Source organism: Ceratotherium simum, chromosome 37, assembly GCF_057802395.1.
Source record: "Ceratotherium simum simum isolate JZ-2026a chromosome 37, ASM5780239v1, whole genome shotgun sequence".
Taxonomy (NCBI): domain Eukaryota; kingdom Metazoa; phylum Chordata; class Mammalia; order Perissodactyla; family Rhinocerotidae; genus Ceratotherium; species Ceratotherium simum.
The window spans coordinates 3,307,272-3,323,585 of record NC_141936.1 but is presented as its reverse complement, the minus strand read 5'-3'; the positions used below and the strand labels follow the sequence as shown (position 1 = coordinate 3,323,585).

At 57.9% G+C, this 16,314-nt stretch overlaps 1 protein-coding gene across 5 annotated transcripts in view; it reads right to left on the bottom strand.

The window, feature by feature from the left end:
• Nucleotides 1–16,314, bottom strand: part of HDAC4 (histone deacetylase 4) — a 339,331-nt gene that overhangs the window by 47,478 nt on the left and 275,539 nt on the right. For 3 of the 5 annotated variants that reach the window (XM_087424600.1, XM_087424599.1, XM_087424601.1), the window contains exons 14-16: nt 14,325–14,511; nt 10,972–11,105; nt 7,496–7,616 (exon numbers count right to left, since the gene is read on the bottom strand). In XM_087424600.1, the coding sequence (XP_087280726.1) occupies nt 7,496–7,616; nt 10,972–11,105; nt 14,325–14,511 (442 nt within the window). The remainder of the gene's footprint in view (nt 1–7,495; nt 7,617–10,971; nt 11,106–14,324; nt 14,512–16,314) is intronic. The other 2 variants (XM_087424602.1, XM_087424604.1) reach the window with 1 other exon arrangement.

Sequence of the window (16,314 nt, the reverse complement as noted above, 5' to 3'; positions counted from 1 at the left end):
GGCTGCTCCCCAGCTGCCCTTTGCCTTGCCCCCCGGGGCCTTCAGCCTTTCCTGGCAGGTTCCTTCACCCAGCTTGGATCCCACTTTATGGACCTGGCAGGGCCATGCCAGGGAGGCTCCACTCCCACCATCATCCTCTGCCTGATCCAGAACACTGGCTCCTGCTGGGATGCTCATAAATCCTCACTCCTGGGGCCCCAGGCAGAAATTAGGTCTTAGGGTCACAGAGCCTGGTCTGCCTCTTGTCTGGACGGCTCACCAGCGGGGTGGCCTCGGTGAGAACTGAGTTTTCTCACGTACCAATGAGAATGGTTCTGCACCACAGGGTGCTTGGGGGGGCGAGAGCGATGGCGGCAAGAACCCAGGAGAACAACGGGCACAGAGCAGCTCAGTGACATCATTCACTTCTAAACCGAGGACTGGTCTGTGTCTGCGCAGACGTCCCTGCCAGGCCCCTGGTGCACAGAACGGCGGAGGCAGGGTCAGAGGGCAGTGGCGGCACCCGCAGCCCCATGCAGAAGGTTCAGAGGAACAGGGAACCTCCTTGAAAAGGTAAAAACCACCCCCACTTGACGGGGAGAACGGCAGACTGATAGTCTCCAGGTCTGTCTGGACACTGCAGGTGCAGGCGGAGGCTCCTGCCTGCAAACAAGACCCCTTCTTCATGAGCTGGCCGCGAGTTTCAGAGGGGTCTGTGCTGTGTCTCCACGTTGGCCTGGGCGCTCCCGAGGGTCGGTCTGTGCCCACCTCATCCTGGCTCCAGCCTAGACGACACCAGGCACTGAGCCTTCAGGCGCCACATCGTAGACCAGGCTCCTGGCCTCACCCCTCCTGTCACTCTCTGCCGACCAGCCTTGCCTACCTTGGATACTCTCGCATGATCTCACACTGAGGGCAACAGCGCATGCCATGGCCATGTCCTACCCTGCCACCTCTGCAATGCCTGAGCTTGCAGGTCCCCCTGGGTCTGCTTCTCCCTGTGCCCCACCCGCTCTGCTCCATGCCTTGTCTCGCCAACCGTCCACTGCCTGGATCCATGGCTCCCAACCTTCGTTCCCGCTGCCGCACATGGACGTGGGGCACGTTCTAACATCAGTTAAGCTGCTTCTTGACGGAGCCATGTGGCCTCCAGCCCGTGTCCGAGAGGCACGTGCCCCTTGCTCTCCCTTGTACCCCCAATGCCAGCTCACAGCCGGGAATGAGTAGATCTAAAAGCAGATGGTGGGCTGGCCAGCAGGGAAGTGACGTGCCTGAGCAAGTGACGTGCCTGAGCAAGCCCCTAAGGAGGGTGGCTCCTTAGGGGCTTGCTCAGCCTGCACTGCAGGGAAGCTGCTGGGAAGGAGAGGACAGGCTGGTGGAGCGGGACCAGGGCAAGGAGAGAGGGGCGCGGGCGCCAAGCCTCGCATTGTCCGGTAACAGATTCACCTAACGGCCATTTCATCAACTGAATCACAGCTCACATGCCACTCCCTGATGGGGCCCTGCTTTCCAGAAGTGGTAAATGGCCCCAGGTGACCACTGGGGCTCGCAATGGCTTCATGACAGCTCCTTCTCAGATCACTAACTATTCCAACACACAGGAGCATGAGCTGGAGATTTAAAGAGCTTTCTCCCAAATAATTCCAGTGCTGGTGTATATGAATTCATATCCATCTGTGTGTGTGCATGTAAATATGGGGGAAAGAGGGCTCTGCTATGAGACTGGATTTCTATTTTTGATTATACCCAATAATGCCCATATTAAAACCACAAATCATCTGAGTAGTTTGAGTTTGCTCATTATCCAGCAAGCAAAGACCAAAACAATAAAAAACCGGCAGGATATTGTGTTCAGACACGGAAAACTATGCTGGACGGCCAGCAGGCATGCAGTTCTCATCAGGGAAGCTGTTCTGGTAACAGAGGTCTTGAGGTCCAGGGCGGATCCCAGGGCAGCTGATCTCCACCTGCCCCAGCCCAGGCCCTGCTCCAGGGCGTCCTACACTGGCCTACTGTGGTTTGGGGCCACCATCACCCACGCCAGGCCACAAAACCTCTAGGCTGAGAGATGGGGGCCGATGCATGAAGGACCACCCTTGCTTCTCCAATCACGGCGGGCGGGCTGACAGGCTGGGTGCTGATGGGTGTGGGGGAGACCCTGGTTCTTCTTCTGTAGCTACTACTGCTCCTCACAGTGTGCTGTGAGCAGAGGGGTCTTCCCGTGACCCGTCACCTGAGCACTGCCAGGCGCTTACACGGTGCCCCCAAACTCCTCAGCCACCAGAGCGGGCCCCTTTCCAAGTTGCCACCATCAGAAGATGAACCCCCAACTTCCAGGAATTTCCAGGGTGGGGATGGACCAGCCCCCTCGAGTGTCTGCTGTCCCCTCAGCCAGCCCAGCCCATCTGTGTGTCACTGCTCTAACTACACAAGCCTTTCTGCATAGGGCTTAGAAATTTGTGGATTCAATTAAAAGGGGAAGGGAAATCACACAGTAGTGTTTAAACACCTAATTAGGGTTATGGTAACGACATCTAAGGTAATCACCAGCTATTACTCTGTCTGGAATACTCAGACTGATCGTAATGAAGTTTCTCAGTTAGGACAATCCTCAGAACTTTAAAAATAGTCCTTGAGTGGTAAGAAGGTCACCGAGTAGGTGTCCTCATCGCAATGTGAACAGCATTTAAAACCCAAAGTTTAGCAGAAAAGAAAAAGGAAATAGAATAATTTATAATATCATTGATGTAAATTAAACACACACACACTCTCAAATAATATACATTTTGCAACGACACACTTGGCTAACAAAATAAACACTATATATACTCAAATGGCTGCCCACTGGGAGAGGAATGGGGTATGAAGATGGAAAAATGTTTCCACAAAGAAACCACAAACGAGAGAGGGGGCTTCAAGGAACTGGCGATGTCGGCCTGAACTGAAGAGAGGGCGCAACACCACCCACGAGGCAATCGATGGTCCGTCAACTGGTTGGAAAGCTCCAGATCCCCTCAGCACACCCACCGTTTACTGTTCCCTAAGGATCCCACATTTCCAGTTTCTCTCTCTCATTTCTGATCATCTATCCTAAACCTAGTTGGAAACTAGCTTAATAACTCAAGCCCGCCTCCACCTTTGACATGGAAACACTCCTCCAAATTACTTTAACCTCCTACCCTGCTGAATTTCACAAGTTTCGAAGACTAAGGTCAAAAAGGGCTTTCGGTAGTGGGTTGACCAACAGCCAGCTCTTTGAAGATGGACAAGGAAGCGTTAGGGTGAACCAGGAAGAGCCTTCACCACTTAGAGAATGTGGGTAGGCCAGCGGAACTGCGCATGTTCAGGGAGAGCCCACACCTGATGCCTCTCAGTGCCTATAGGGACCACTCTCCAACTTGAGGCCATCCAGCAAACTCCCAGCAGCTACTGAAGTCAGGGGGTTACCAGATCTGTGCCCTGGCAGCCCCAGTGAGATCACGGGACACACAGGCTCCTCTCCAGTGCTGGAGGAAACCACTCCAGGCAGCCAAGGCTCCTCCCTGGAAGCAGTGACAGTTCCCGGAGGATCCTGGAGAATCCTGGGCACTGGGCGCTCTCTTACACTTTGTGTAAGCAGAGGACCAAAGTGCCTGTGAGGCCATGGCACCTAGGACAAGACGGGCTGGAGGGAGTCTCGGGGTCACGCTCTGGCATCAGCTTTCCCGAGGTTCCGAGTGTGTCTTGGGGAACAGGGCTCAGGAGAGGAGGAGCACCTGGTAGGGCTGTGCACGAGGCCCAGGACGTGGCTGGGAGGGCAAGGGGCTCTGGAGGTCCTTTCTCAGCCCACCAAGACCCACCTCCGCTTCCAGGTGTGGAAGACCTGGGTGAGGGAAGTGAGCCCCGGCCGATCAGGCGGCAAGGCCTGGAGGGAGAAGCAGGAGCTGCATGGCCGAGACGAGAGGAAGCCAGAGGAGACCCTGGGACAGGCCCCTGAGCGTCCTGGTCTGGTCAGCATGGCGGTCTAGTGGCATCTGACTTGTTGGTGCAGACAGCCCAAGAGGCAGGCTCTCAGCCACACTGTTCTGGGAACACGGCCACCTCCTGGACCTGCCTTTGCCAACCTAGGGGGGCTGGCCTCTGTGATTGCTGTGGCCTGAATGTTCGTGTCCCTGCAAAATGCACGTTGGAATTCCTATGCCCAGTGTGATGGTGTTAGGAGGTGGGACCTTTGGGAGGTGATTAGGTCACGAGGGCAGAGCTCTCATGAACGGGATTAACACCCTTATAAAGAGACCCCACAGAACCCCTCCTCCTTCCACCATGGAGGACACAATGAGAAGTCTGTGACCGGAAGAGGCCCTCGCCGACCATGGTGGCACTCTGACCTTGGACTTCCAGCTTCCGCAACTGGGAGCAATAAACTTCTGCTGTCTATAAGCCGCCCAGTCTGTGGAATTTTGTTACGGCAGCTGGGACGGACAAGACAGGGGTGGACCTCCCGCCCGTGGCCCAGAGGGCTTCTCTTTCAACCTCCTTTTGTTTTGGTGGAGCATGTCCTCCAGCAGCCTGAGAGAGGATGCATGAAAGGCGACATTCCTGAGACCTTGCGTGTCTGCACGTGCCTTTATTTCACCCTTATACTCGACCAATAGCCTGGTTGGATAACAACTTCAGGCTGGCAAGAATCTTCCCTCAGAGCTGGAAGACCTTGCTCTGCTCCTGAGGAGCAGACCCGGCTGTCTCCCTGGAATCTTGTGGCATCTGGCCTTGTCCCCGCTGTTCTGAGATTTTCCAGTGGCTCCCTGGTCGGGGTCCGCACAGTCGGCGGCTCGTCCTTCAGCTCTGAGACCTGCTCATGCTTCCTCCGCGATGCTCTCTCCCTGCCTCTCCACTTTATCCGGAAGCTCCTGCTCTGCGGGCCCCGCGTGCCTGGCACACGCCTTTCATTTCCTCATTCTTCCTCCCTGTTTCCAGCTCTTGTCACTTGTTCGCTCTGCTTTCCAGGGAACTGACTGGACTCATCATCCAGCCCGAGGATTCTCCATTTCTGCAATTGTGTTTATCGTACTTTCTCTGAATGTTCTGCCTTCCGTTTCTAGTGCACGTGTTCACGTTATATGAATGGAACAGCTCCTCTCCTTAAGGATAGTGACGACAGTTTTGGTTTTCTTTTGTGAAATGAATGAGAGAAACCTGAACTAAATCAGAGTGGGGCAGGCCCGTAGGGGGAGCTCTCAAGCCCTATCGCACGTCGTCCACTACTCCATCAGGAGGAGACGTGCCCTGGCATCTCCACAGGAGTGTGTTCACCACCTTACTACTCAGCAGGAGGAAAGATTCTCCTCCCCGCCCAGAAACAGCCCAGCCAATGAGAAACTGCCTCACCCATCCAATGAGAAGTAGCCACCACCCTGCACTGCTACTTCCCCCAGCGGACTTGGGTTCTAAGCAGCCCCTCCCTCTCCCCGTTTTCCTCTATAAAGCAGCCCCCTTCCTTTGTCCTCGTGTGGTGGACATAGGGTTTGCCTATGGCGTGCCATGGCATGCACATCCCGAACTGCAGTCCTTCTGGTCGTTCCCGAATAAACTTGTTTCGAGGGTAAACAACTGGCCGATTCACTTCTTTAGCTGGCACTTGAGGGTCCTCTCCATCTCCCCCCCACCCCGGAAGTGTGTCCTCTGAGCTGCTTTGTTTCAGACTCTACCTCCCTGCTAAGCACTTCCCAGGTGTGGATAATCCTTGGTCGCCCGCGCATGCCTAAGAGTGAGGCTCTAAAGGCTGCTGGAAGTTCCAGCTGACACGGTGGGCTTATGAGTTGTGAGCTCCTGTCGGGGATCTTGGGGGGCTGTTGTCAGGGTGCCCCCAATGTCAGCTTCCTTTGGGCTGCTCAATCTCTGAAGAGGGGTCTCCTGTCTCTGCCTGGGGGGTAAAGGTCAGCGTGCTGGGAGCAGGGAGGGGTGGTGTGAGGCAGGCTAGTGCCTTCACCCTGCTCTGTGTGTGACGTCCAGCCCAGCCCAGGGTCCCTGTGCCTTTTCTGTCCAAGGCCATAGAGCTGGGACGGCGTAGGGGTGCAGGCCTCTCAGACCCCTTTGGCCCAGACCCCTCCCTGCCCTGACCCTGGGCCCGGGGTCTCTGCAGTTGCCATCCCTGGGCTGTCTAAATCAGTGGGCTGTGTCAGGCGGTCTCTGTCCGCAGTGCTGGCTCAGGTGTCCACTTCCTTACATCTGTTGTCCGGCACCGCTGTCTATCTGCTCTGCAGCCTCCAGGCTCTCCTGCTGCTGGCTCCTTTCCTGTCTCCCCGAGCAGGAGTGTTGATGTCTTTTAAAAGCCCTGTTACTAGAGGGCAGTAGGGCACGGACAGCCACCTTGGGCCAGAACCCACGTTTCCTCACGGCCCCACCAGCTCCACGCTCTCCGAGGGCAGTGGCCACTTCAACCCCATTGGAGGATTCAGCACCTTCAGGGTGTCGGGCACAGAAGATGTGCTCCCTCAGTGAATGAGTGAATTAATGCATAAGTGAGTGAATGTGTGCATGAATGAAGGAAGGCCACACTGCAGCGGGATCCCCACGAGGTTCACAGCTGCCCAGCACAGGGCCTGGCGCAGAGCCGACCTTCCCAACATTTCCAAAGAAACGAGGAACAGCGACAGCCCACCCCTCTCCTCTGCCCCGCCCAGTTACCCCAGTGTTTGTGATGCCCGGACCCCCTTCTCCCTATTTTGCCTCAGGCTCAGGGAGGAGCTCATGGGGGCTTCTCTCCCCAGGGAGTGGAGGCAGAGATCACAGAAGGAAACCCACGGTTGGTGACTGTCCCAGTTCAAGGTGGCTAGGAAGCTGGGCGGAAATTACCCAGGAAGGCCCTGACCGGGGTGGTGTCGCGTGGGGAGCCCAAGGGGCCCTGCGCGGCTGTCAGGACCTGCCTGCCTCTGTTGAAGATGCCCTATGGCGAGACTCTCACCACCTCCCGGGCAGGAGATGCCTGTTGAGAAGTTCTTTCTGTCAGGCCCCGCTCTCCCCTACGATCCCTCATGCAGGGCTGCCTGTGCGCCTCACCCCGCAGCAAACACTCTCTGGGCCATCTGTTGCCTTTCCCCTGATGAGCTTTCAAGTGGAGCTCAAACCGATCCAGGCTCATAGCCGGCCAGGGCTAGGCTGCAGGTCGGGAGCTCGAGGACCCTGATCAGCCTCTAGCATCTAAGTTCTGTGACTGAAGATTCTGCAAAAACAGCAGTTCTCAGCCCATTTTCTACCTAACACACTGACACAACGCATGCAACCCGCGGCCCTCGTGAACGCCAAGGGTGAGAATTTCTCTTCCAGCCCCTCACCTTAGAACCTGGCCTGGGCACCACGGGGAAGGGCCATCCCTGTCCCGGCCGCCCGGGCAGAGCCTGGTGAACTGCCACCGCCACGGGGGCCGAGGACGGGACAGCGGGCCGTGCTTCTACAGCCAGGCGCAGAGCGGCCTCGAGGGAGCGCAGGGCTGGAAACACAACCTCGGGCAGTAAAAGTAAAGAAGGCCTTGAAATACCTAGAAGTTTCTTACTGTCCAGTTTCTGCCTGTTGAGGGGGTTGGTGCCATAGAGCAGGGTGTGTGCCTCTGAATGCACCGTCTGCAGCTCCTCCAGGGTGGCCTTCCGTCCGCGGATACACTGCAGGGACAGAACACAGACGATGCTCACACCTCCCCTACGCGTCTGGGTTCAGTTTCAACAGAAAACAATTCCCACGAAAACCACCAGCCAAAAGGAAACTGAATTTTATATGTGCACAAGCACAAAATTATTTGGTTATTGCAAAATAAAAAGCAAATATCACCCAATAGAATATTTTAAAAACGTTTTAAAAATATTTTAGAGGGTTTACACTTTAATTATAACTTTGAAAAACATTTAAAAAGATAATTCCAGCCTTCAAGGCTTTAACCTTCACTGTCACACAAATGATTTGGCATCAAATTGTTACCTTGCTTTCCAACGGCTGGGGTCTCGTCTTAAAATAGAGGGGAACTGCCAGGGCGGGGCAGCTGCTCGCTTAGTTCTCATTTGGGGGAAGCTGGACCCCGGGCACCCTGAGCATCGCTGAGCAGCAGGGAAAAGCGGACCTTCCTGAGAGCAAGTGCGAGAGCCTGAAGCCTCAGATCGCTGTCTGCGGTCCTCTGCATTTTTCTTTGGTTTGGAAATTCCTCAAATCAAGACTCCCGGGCTACTTTCAGAATTTTCCCCAGAAATTAACATGAAAATTACTATTCTTTAGTTGAACTACATTTACTTAACCTATTAAAAGTGAAATTAAAGTTACCCTTTTACACTGAAGTGGCTTTCAGGTTAGCATAAGACGGGAAGAGTCGACCCTGACTCTGCGGACTTGGGGGTGATGATCTAGGGCATGCCTGGGCACACTGAGGCCAACACCATGCTCCCCTGGCACAAAGGCAGGCCAGGGGCTGCTCTCGCCCCTGAAAGCTCCAGGGAGGGCCTGTCACTGCTCACAGTAGTATGACAGCTTCCCCAGAGACGCCCACTGATGTAGGAGGTAAAGAGCAGAAGGGCTGGACACAAGCCCTCTGCGCCAGGTCCCTGCTGGCGCAACCCCTCAGTGTGGAGAGGGTCATGGGCCCGCAGGAAAGCTCTCCCACCCCGCTCCACGCCCTTCACCACCACACCGAGCCCAACGCAGCAGCATGGGGGAGGAGCCCACCCCACAGAGCCCCCCGACAGTCGTCCACCCAGAGCTTGGGGCTGCCCGGGAGGCCTGGGCTCTGGGCTGGCTCTGGCCTCTGAGTGGTCGGGGACCCTGGGAAGCCACAGCACCACCGGTCCCTCTAACTTCTCCTCTGTCAGGGGCCAATTCCTACAGCGTGTGTCCAGTGCCTGGGCCCTGTGCTCTGCTGTCTCAGAGGCCTGCGCTGGGAGCCTGGCCAGTGAAGGCAGGGACGCCATGTTTCCTTGGGCTGAGTGACCACGCGTCACCCTCTGAACTGGGAGGCGTGCCCCGAGGTGAGCGTCCCCACACGTCAACGGTGCCCGCTCTGCATTCCTGATGGGTGTGCAGCGTGGAAGCCCCACGCGTCACTTGGTCTCTTCCCGACCGTCCTGCCGGCTCAGGTCTGAGCCCATGGCCCCACAGACCCCTGTCCTCTCTAGTACCAGGACCCCTGCGGCCACATCCCCCCTGTTGGCACATCCCCCCAGGGTACCTAAGGAAGGCGGAGGGCAGTGTGGTCTCTGTTCGCCTGTGTGTTTTCACCTTCTCCCCCCCAGCTGCTGGCTGAGGGACTTCCTCAGGCCTGAGTGGACCCTCCTGGGGGGGCGTGAGGGGGTAAGAAGTAAGTCACAAGGACTTCGGACGCCCCGAGCCGCCCCTTGGAAGATGAGCAGGGCCTGGGTCAGGCTGGTCCCGCGGGCCGGGCGCAGGAGGGGGAAGGGGATGGTTTCCTCGGAACCCGTGGCTGGGGCGCTGCTGCCCCCCAGTGGCGCAGCCTCGTGGATCCCAGAGCAGGGCACCCGCTCCTCGCCCAGCAACCCCGGGGTCGCTCTCCACCCCAGCAGGCACTTCAGGACAGGACGCGGGAGCCAGCCTTGGTGCCCCTTCCCTCTCCAAAAATCACCTACCACCATAGAGCCGGTAACAAAATGGGGTCATTTGAAACAGGTGGACAAACTCCTCACTATTCCGGCTCCTACGGGAGGAGCGGGCAGACTCATGGACAGGGATTCTGGCCACACTTGCTCTCCTGGGCCTGGCCCGGGGGCACTAGGGCTGTGACGGATGGATGTGGATGGTTTTCCTCAATCGCAGGGCTCTGGCTTTCCAGAGACACCCCGCAGAGCAGCACGTGCCACCCTGCGTCCATCTTAGTTTCGAGGGATTCCCAGTGTGTGTGGGGACGCAGCAGGTTCCCCACTTGGTGGGCACGTCAGGGGCTGGGCGCCATCATCCTAGAGCTGCCAGCCCCACTCCACACACAAGGACACTGGCGCCCCAGAGCCTGGAGCCCTGCTCTCCATGCTCACACTGTCGCGGGGCCTCCCTGACACCTGCTCAGACGCCTCCCCCGCTCAAGAGCTCCAGACCCTCGTGACAGCTGCCCTCCAGGGCAAAGGGCACGAGTCGGTCACTTCATGGAAATGCTGCGCCCCCAGCAGAAGGAGGAAGGAACCTCAGGAGGTTACTCAGCAAGCCTTCCAGTCCTCGTGGGACCCAGGGTCCACTGCAGCCACGTGTGGGGCAGAGTGAACTCCGACAGGTGGGAGGGCTGGGGACCAAGCCCTCCTCGTCTGAGAGCTAGTGTAGCCACCACCACCACCAGGCAGCAGGGAAACTGACGACCAGTCCCAGATATAGGGTCGTTGGAACCTTCTCACTGGACTTAAGAGTAGGTGGGGTGGCGATGTTGTGCCTGTGAACCAAATTCCAAGCAGACCAGACTCTATCCCCACTCGGTCTGTGCCGGGCAGGAACTTTAATTCTGAGAAACACCTCAAAGGCCTAAGGCTCTCCCCACACCCCTGGAGAAGCTTTTGGAAATGTTAAAGTGAGAGACCATGCAACAAAAAAAACCCAACAGGACTGAGCTCCCTTGTGGGCCTCCAGATCCTGCCCTGGTGGCAGAGGTCCGAGGACAGCCTGGCTGGGCGTCCTGGGCACTGACACAGCAAGGGTGGGAATGGTTTCTCCAGGGAAACGACCAGAAGGAAAACAAGCAGCCGTGGGGTTCAGCAAGAGCGTGCTGGGTAAGGGGGGGTGCAGGACAGAGGAGTACAGGACAGAGGGGTGCAGGAGAACAGAGGGTACAGGACAGAGGGGGACCTTCCTGCAGGGAGGACTTGAGCTTTTGGGAGAGCAGCCTGGGCTTCTTCCAGAAGGCAGGCCTGTGCACCCGCAGTGCCCAATGTCACCGTGGAGATGCTCACAGGCCCCTCCCCCAGGCTGTCACACAATCCGCCCCTGATTCCCACAGGCCTGCGCGGCCACCCTCCCTGCTGGCCTCGGGCCTGGCCTTACCTCACATTTGCCTCGGAGGCCGGTCTCCTGCAGCCGGGACCAGATGCTCTGGATCCTCCCAGCGTGCTCCGGGTGGCTGTTAGTGTTCCCACAGGTGCACTGGTGCTTCAGCATCAGCGTGTCGTACACGAGGCCTGCAGCAGAGGGCAGAGGCGGGCACCGTGAGCGGGGCTGCCGGGGGTCCTCAGCAGCCGCCCACCACGTGAGGCCGAGCCCCTGCTCACGGCACTGGCCAGAACATCTGAGCCAGCACCGCCAGGGTCGGGGGCAGCCGAGTGGCCTGCATGGAGGGGAGCAGGTCAGAGCCCCACCCCAAGGACTCAGCCCTCTGGGTCGAAAAGTGTGCGGCATTCACATCACAGAGGATGGCGCTGACTTCCAGAAACAAGAGTTTGGTCCAAAGATGCCAGTCTACGTGGTCAGGGGCCAACCTCTCTATGAAGTGACTCTGGTGCCCTGAGAACTGTTTGAGCTTCTTGGGGTTCAGAAGGAGGACGAAACTCGGTTCCTGCCCTTGGAAACTTCCAGAGTCGCTGGGACAAGTGTGTGAAAGCACACACACAAACAGGCAAACACAAGTGCACTTAAAATTCACACAGAAACGGATATAACCGGAGTCCAGAACATTGTGTGAACTACCTAGGTTTGCCTGGTCATTTGGGACGCAGCTGAAAGCACAGAGCCGGCCCGCAGGGAGAGAGGCCCAGCCAGCCCCAGAGCCAGCCCATGCTCTGCTGTGGAGGGAAACGGTGACACTCCCAGACCAATCAAAGTGCCCGATGTCACAGTCAGGAAGACGCTGTGAAGTGGCTGTATCCCACACATCTGGAGATGAGGCTGGAGATGGGGGAAGGGCAGGTGGGTGCTGAGTGCACCCCCAAGGCTCCCTCCAGGGCGCACCCCTGTTCCATGCCCCCTCCTGTTAGGGGAAGGGTCGGCCCCCAGCTGACATCTGCCAGGACAGGTGCCCGCTGTCCCTGCTGCAGCACTATCTGTGTCACCTCATACACCTGGGCTGCCAGGGTCCTGACAACGGGAAGGCCAGGCTAGGTGAATGGATGCCCTCGGCAGACAGATCTCTGCTAAGGGGCATCTGTTGTTAATACCTGCTCATTCAGGCAGAGAAAGGCAGGAGCACTGTGCTGTAAAGCACTAGCTATAGTCAGACAGACCCATGCTACAACCTCTGTGTGTTTCATGCTGGAAAGTGGTGCCAGCATCACCACCCACCGGGGAGCAGAGCTTCCAGATGAGCCTGTTTCCACAGGGCCCAGCTGGACACCTGCAGGTCCCGGACCTCCTCACTCAGTCTCTTGTGAGTCAGGCTTATAGGAGTCAGTCCCCCTGCATTGGGGGAATTCTGGGTGTACTAGCAAAACTGAGTGGTAGGGGTGGGAGGAAGAGGGATGGGAATTCTGGTAAAAAAGCAACAGGTTAGGAGCAGGCTTACAGGACCCAAACGCAGAAACTGACGATCAGTGAACTAAGGTGTGTGGAAGACATGTATAGACAAGTGGGTGCATTTAGTGGCTTGTAATGGCCATACACACCCATATATACAGGTCTACACATGTACATACACATGGCTATATGACATGCATGTACACAAGTGCGTCAACGATCCAGACGTCCAGCAGGACAAAGACTAGGGCCCACCCATTGAACAGCATCACGGGGATAAAACAGTTTGCCGATGTTTACTGGGCATGTGGCTGGAACCTTCAAGCGGGACACCGCTGGGATTCCCTCTGACAGCTGGCCAACTGGAGCAGAGAGCGACGGGGAGGGAGCATGAGTGCACAGAGCTAAGGTGGAGCCGCCAGGAGGCCACGCAGCCACTCTCCGGGCCACACGGATGGGGGAGAGCGGGGGCGAGAGCCAAACGCACACGGGTGCGAGAACCCGTTTTTGTCAAATAAACGGTGTCTGCGTCCGTCTGTCCATCTCGCTGTGCACAGAAATCACTCTGGAAGATTTACACCAAACTCCCAGCAGCAGCCACCCCCGGGGAGCGGGATCAGGGGCAGTGCGAACTTCTCAGAGCGCCTGTCCTGTTTGTGTTTTCACAGTGAGCATGTTCCGTTCTGTACATTTTGTGAAAAGGAACAGTGAAGACAAACTGAGCAAGCACAGCTACAGGCGGCCCGCAGGCCCACTCCTGCTGACGGCACGCAGACCCGAGGGCCCGCGTGCGCCCTCCTGGCCCGTCCTCGTGGCAGCCTCCCCACGCGCTGTGGGCCTGGGGTCTCGGAGCCACGCTCTTCTCATCCCAGCTGGTGGCCAGGCTTCCACTTCTGAAAGGGTCACCTGCTGACTCTATTTGTGACCCTTTGTAGTTTTCTTTCTGAAAAGCAGCAATTTAAGTTCCAGATAACCACTACTTAAATTTTTCTCTGAATGTGAGCACAATCCTTCTAAGACCCGGCAAGAGGACTCCGCCACATTTAGACATTACAGTGTGCGGAAAAAGGCGACGTTTTACGAGGAGCGGAAGCATGAAACCATTCTGCCGAGACAACTTTTTCTTAACGTGCCGGTGAGAAGAGACATGAGGTGAGAGCACGTGAAGAGCCATCTGGCTGCCCTCCCGGCAGGGCTGGGGGCCGGGTGTGGGACTGCGGGCAGCGCCGGGCCTGCGAGCCCGGAGCCTCTGCACCTGGTGGACGGACGCCGCCTCCGCCCACCAAGCTCGCACTGCTGACTGCTGGAGCGGTGTCTTCAGGCAGAAACCAGCTTCCTGCCAGCAGACGTCGCCCGGCTCCCGAAGGGGTGGGGTGGGCGGCACGAGACGGCGCAGATGGAAGGAGCACGACGGCTGGCAACGGCGGGAGGACAAGTCGATCCAGAAAGCAAGAGCCTGGGGGCTGGCTAAGCTCTGTTCTCACACGAGCGTGACTCACAGTGTGGACACGATTCCCGTCGGTTCCCTGGGCCTCACGGTCAAGGCCCGGGATGTAGGCTCAGCTCAAGGAGGGACTGACGAGAAATGGCTAGTTCATTACCCTGCTGACTACAGATGGGAAGCCCAGCACAGACCCCCAGGATAGCAGAAGGGGTGGGTGAGAAGGGAGCCTCAGTGATGGATCCATCTGCTCTCCTACCCAGTCTAGGCCCAGGTGCAGGAGTCGGGCCAGGTGCGAGGTTGCCGGCCCGCCAGCCCTGGAAGTGGCCTGTCCTCGACCCCACGCCCAGCCTGACACCTCACCCTTTGGACAGCACAGTCCCCAACGGGGTGCCTCCCTTGCTCTGCTCCAGCTGCTAACCACGTCTCACACAGGGGCTCTGGTCCGCAAGGCAAACAGGGCCACCCACGGCCCCACCCATGGCCGGCCTGCCCTCCCCGCACGCATTACCTGTGGTGAACCTCGGCTTGGTGGGGGGCTCCTGCACAGACATGGGGAAAGTGGCAGACGCTGGGGACGACTGTGCCCGGGATAGAGGCCGGTGGCCGCCGAAGGACACGGGGATGCCAGCGGCCTCCATCGACGCCTGGTAGTTCCTCAGCTGGTGGATCCGCTGCTGTTCCAGGAGGAGGGCTTGCTGGGGGGAGAGGAGACAGTGCTTTCGTTGGTAATCTCCCACCTCCGGGCTGCAGGCTACACGGCGTACCCCTTTCCTGCCATCATTCCTCCATCCATCACTCACCCACGTGCAGCACACGGCGGCAGAGCCACTGGGGCAGCCAGACACCCGAGGAGCCCCAGCCTCCTGCTCGTTTGTTGTTGTCTTGGTTTGGACCAAGAGTACTTGATCTGTACGCCAGAAACTTGGGGAAAAAGCCCATCACAGAACAGAAATGCTAACTCTTCACTAGCGACCCTTTTCCCTCTCCGGGTCTCTCACCATCTCACGTCACTCGAGGATGGAGAGAACGGCTGAAGCAAAGAGGAAAGAAACATCCTGCCAAGGCTCCAGACGCCCAACCAGCAGGGCATTGCGGGGCCAGGAGGGTGTGGACGCACCTCTGAGGAGGTGGGGACCCAGAAGGATAATCCCCAGGACCCTACTTTAGCCTTCTTTCAGCAAAAATAACCAGATAATAAGAGAGTGAGTTAAAAACACACTTTGATGAAACATTCTTTTTCACCAAAGTTACGTTTCTTTGTGAAGAGCTGGCTTCTGTAAGCACACGATACTACACGGACCTGAAACAGGAGGTTTCAACACTCAGGGACCTCGGGTCTGAAGTGGTGGGTCTCTGCTACCCTCAGCAGCAGGGATGGTCTGCTCCCCGCGCAGGGGCACCGCTGCCTCGCCGTCGCTGGGCGGACAGTGCTAATCCACCACGTCTCTTCTCTCCTCGGACCCTGAGCCAGGGAGGAACACACGAACGAAGACCCCAGAAGGGCTAGAGAGGTGGACGGGAGAGGGTCTTGGACCCAGGGCCACTGCAGGGGTGGATGCTGGGTCTGTGGAGCGTGGGGCACTCAGCCAGGGGCCTGGGCCCCGAGGGAGGGAGACCCTGAGTGCGTGCCCCCTGGGAGGCGGAGTGGGGCCAGACAGAGCGTGGTGGAGACGCGGCTGCGCAGCCCGCCTGCCAGCCCGTCCTGAGGAGCTGCAGAGCCTGCTCCCCAGGCCTCCTGAGACCGGAAGGAAGGCAAAGCATGACGTCCCGCCATCCAGGCCGATGGGCCTCCACGCCTGCGAACTCCACCACGAGGCGTGCCTGGGTTTTGATGAACAAATCTTGTCATCTGGGGAGACCAGGTCCAATGCCCCGGCCCCGGGCGAGGAGCAGGCGCACGGCAGGCTGTGGGGCAGGGCCCATCCAGGGCCGTAAGCAGAGGGAGAGCTCCTCCCTGCCTGGGCTCCCAACTGCCTGCCCTTCAGAAGCAGAGGCAGGAGGGGTGGAGGAGGAGAGCCCGAGACGCTGGGGGCATCTGGACGGCAGGCCCGGAGCCGCCTCTCGGCAGACGAGTTGGGAGTGCGAGGCGCCCCCACGGGGCCTCCCTCCCCGAGAGTGGGTGTCCCTCCCACAGTTCTGCTGAGGGGGCTCCCTGCCTCCAATGGGCTCACAGCCGCCCAAACCCACCAGCACCTCTCCCGGACACAGAGGCCACGAAACATGGGATACCCCGACTGATGTTTATGTCTGCAGGCTGCTCCACGTAGCACCAAGTTCCCCTGATAGGGAGCCCTGCCCATTATTCTCCAGAGAATACAGAAAATGAGCGTTTCTAACAACTGTCTCAGGCTTGGAGCACAACTAAACAAACACTGACCACTTCATCATCCACACGACGCTAGCCCTAAAAATTTTCCAACTCTGTATCGGTGTACTAATAACACTGATTTCAGTTCTACTAAGAGACTGGCTTCCTTCATCAACGCGCAAGGCCCTCC